Source organism: Galeopterus variegatus, unplaced genomic scaffold (genome assembly GCF_000696425.1).
Source record: "Galeopterus variegatus unplaced genomic scaffold, G_variegatus-3.0.2 Scaffold797, whole genome shotgun sequence".
Taxonomy (NCBI): domain Eukaryota; kingdom Metazoa; phylum Chordata; class Mammalia; order Dermoptera; family Cynocephalidae; genus Galeopterus; species Galeopterus variegatus.
This window is the reverse complement of record NW_007726908.1, coordinates 355,528-359,126: the sequence shown is the minus strand read 5'-3', so window position 1 is coordinate 359,126 and position 3,599 is coordinate 355,528. Positions and strand designations below refer to the sequence as shown.

Here is a 3,599-nt window from a genome sequence, read left to right as displayed (position 1 = left end):
TTTCAAAGCCCATTATGGACATCTCACTCCCCAGCTTTTCCTTTTACATTTTTTGATTAGCAAAATCTCGTTGTTTTCACTGAAATACAGTCATGTTTTTGAATAAGTTCCTCTCATATTGTTGCAATCCTTTGGTTAATATCCATAGATCTGAAAAAGTTGACTTTGACAATATTTGCCAGTGCTCTTGTGTTTATGGAAGGGCAGCGCCTTGCAGATCTTTGTTCCACTATTCAGAAATACTCTCTCCCTTTGGATTTTTTCGTGTGTGTAAACTAGTGTTTGCGAGGAATAAAAGTGTGATTTACAATATTGGTACCATGGAACCAGTTGTAACTATGCAAAAATGCTTTAGCATTTTAACTGTGTCCGTCTGGTCCAAGTCTAACCCCTCCTTTTGCTGTCACAGCCACTGTTGTGTCATCTTATTTCCAGTCGGGGGACATGAGTCTATCACATCAATTACCATATCCCGACTTTTGCTTTTTTTTACAACACTTGGTTCTTACTCTCGTAATTACTCTGTCAATAAGAGTATTAAGAGTGGAAATATAAATGAAATAGAACCTGTATGCTGCCTTGCTAAATGTTTAATTAATATGACCAAGGGAAGAAGCAAAAGGCCCTTAATGTACTTTTAAGCCATTTCCATCCAATTCTTACATTCTTTGTGACACTAGACAGGAACGCAAATCACTTAAATAGTTTTGTACACCAGGAAATTTGAGTTCCCATTGTTTGGATTTGTTTGGTGTTATATAAAAATTGGCTAACTTCTTTTTGTTTACTTATTTGGGCAATATATAGAGAACAGCTGATTCTGTTTCAAGTGCTATGAAATAAACAGAGGATGAAAGTAAATGACAGTTCAGAGGAAGACTTCATCTTAGCTGGCTTCTCAGAATATCCCCAGGCAGAGTTCCTGCTCTCGCTGTTTGTCTTTGGGTTCTATGCCGTGACACTCTCAGGTAACACAGCCATCATCTTGGTCTCCCTCCTGGACAGCCGGCTCCATACCCCAATGTACTTCTTCCTTCGAAACCTCTCATTTCTGGACATGTGTTTCACTACCTGCATTGTCCCTCAGATGTTGACAAATGTCTTGGGAGGTAGTAAGAAGATAAGCTATGTGGGCTGCGTGGTTCAGTATTCTGTGGCCTTGGCACTTGGCTCCACAGAGTGTGTGCTTCTTGCTGTCATGGCTGTTGACCGTTACGTTGCCGTCTGCTGGCCCTTGCGCTATGCTACAATTATGCACCAACAGATCTGCCACCTTTTTGCAGCCATATCCTGGCTTTCGGGGTTTGCCAACTCTCTCTTCCAGTCTTCACTGGCCATTGTTCTGCCTCTGTGTGGCCACCGCTGGGTGGACCATTTCCTTTGTGAAGTCCTGGTCATCATCAAGCTGTCCTGTGTGGACACTGGTCCAGTCGAATCGAAGATGTTCATTGCTCGCTTGATCATTCTTGTCGTTCCAGTCTCCATCATCCTTACCTCCTATGCCTGCATTGCCAGGGCTGTGGTGAAGACGCAGTCTGCTGAAGGACGGCAGAAGGCCTTTGGGACTTGTGCATCCCACCTGGTGGTGGTCTCGCTGTTCTATGGAACTATCATGTTCATGTACCTACAGCCTAAGAGTAACTACTCTCAGAATCAGGGAAAGGTCCTTGCCCTCTTTTATACTGTTGTTGCCCCCACCTTGAATCCACTAATCTATACACTGAGGAACAAAGACGTAAAGAGGGCGATTAGAAAAGTGATATGGAAGGATTCAGTTTAAGAAATTACGATCCTTGGAATTTGGCTCATAGAAATTATTTGAACAGTGGATGAATGGCAGGAAGGACAGTTTTCAGATTTCAGTTCAAACTGAAAAACAAATGGGGAAAGCCCTAAACACAAACTAAATGTGAAATTATTATCATCAACAGTAATCGTAGTCTTATAAAAGTTGCATGATATGCGCATTGATTCACATTTTTGCTCTCCTCAAAACCTGTAATCTGGATGTTTTGCAATTTGTTCATTTCCTCAAGAGATTATTAGAGCTATAGTTTTCTAGGAAAAACTGGACATTCTGAAGGATAGAAGTCAAGGAAGATATGGAAACTGCTCTGAAATAGCTTACATATGAAGGTAGATAATACGGACCTAAATCTAAAAGTGAGAAATTGATACCTTACAAAAAAGAAAACTGGTTAAGATCATTGAGGAACAGTATAACACTTTGATAGATCAGGGAAAGTTCCCTACAGTGAGATACTTTACTTCATCTTTAAGTGATGTTTAGGATTTGGACATGTGAGTGGCCATGGGGTGGAGAACATTCAGTGCATCCAGACAGAGGTAAGCAAGTTGTGTCACTGATACAAAGGAGAGCAATATTAAGTTCACATATCCATTCATTCTCTCATGTGACAAAGGTTGAGTGTTTACAGCACACAATAGGATCACCACACCAATATAAACGAAGCAGTAATTTTATTCAGCGCATCATAATTTAGGTGGACAAACAAATTGTACATATAAAGGCAAACATAATACAACCCCTGCTGTGATGGAAGGATGCATGAGGAGCAATGAGAAAATTGACTGTCTGGGAAGGTTTTGCCCAGTGGATGGCATGTGCCATGGGTCTTGAAGGATGAAGTCCAGGTTCTCAGATTGACCAAGGCAGAGAAGGCCGAAGGAGCATGTTGTGTGTGGGGATTGGCCCATCAGTTCCAAACTGGAGTAGAGGGAGAGCCCGGTGAGAACAGGACAGGAGGTGGCAGGGATGGATGAGGGCTGGGTTATTAGGGCCCAGGGAAGTTGGGCTGAATTCATCTCGTGCTGTGAGAGATCAAGGTCTGCTGTAGGGCTGCAAACAAGCAGTAGCTAGGAAGATGGTGCAGGGGGATTTCAGAGAAGGGAAGGCTGCGGCGAGAGTGGAGGCAGAGGTGTAGCTAAGGGAGAGCTGCAGTTGTGACTATAAGAGATCATGAAGGCCTAGTCCCCCGGGAGGATAAGAAAGGTGGATGGGGTTGATCATTTAGCTGAAGGATGGGATGAATGAAGGAGATCCCTGTAAAGGTAGGTTGGGATCTGGGAAGGACTATTTTCCTGGATAAGTCTGGGGCCTTATTCTGTAGGTAAAGGAGAACCGAGAAAAGTACCTGAACCAAATTTCAGTTCATGAAGTTTGATCTGGTTTCATGTGCATGATGAACTATAACAAAAAAGACAAAATACTGGGATGCCATTTTTGTTGTTGTTGTTCTTTACCTACTGATAAAAATTTTTATGTTGAATGCATGGGTAGGGGAGATAACACCATCAGAGCAGGATATTGTAAATTTTTATCTATAAGGAGGTGTATCACCATCTTTATCACTATTTAACATAAGCTCTATACAGGAGAGGGCTTTGGGCCCTACCTCGGCTCAGGTAGGCTGGGGGGTGGGCCAGCTGTGGTCTTTGGGTATAGTTCAGGTTGCTGACATAAGTTTAAAACCCAGCCTCAGAGGGCCGGCCCGGTGGCGCACTCGGTAGAGTGCGACACTTGAGAGTGCGGCGACGCTCCCGCCGAGGGTTCGGATCCCACATACAGACCGGTTCCC

General features: G+C 43.2%; 1 protein-coding gene across 1 annotated transcript; it reads left to right on the top strand.

The window, feature by feature from the left end:
• The first annotated feature begins 850 nt into the window (after positions 1-850).
• LOC103590312 (olfactory receptor 2G6-like) lies at positions 851-1,780 on the top strand. The gene has a single exon (XM_008572518.1). It carries the CDS (start codon positions 851-853, stop codon positions 1,778-1,780), a length of 930 nt encoding a protein of 309 aa, XP_008570740.1.
• Positions 1,781-3,599: the final 1,819 nt, after the last annotated feature.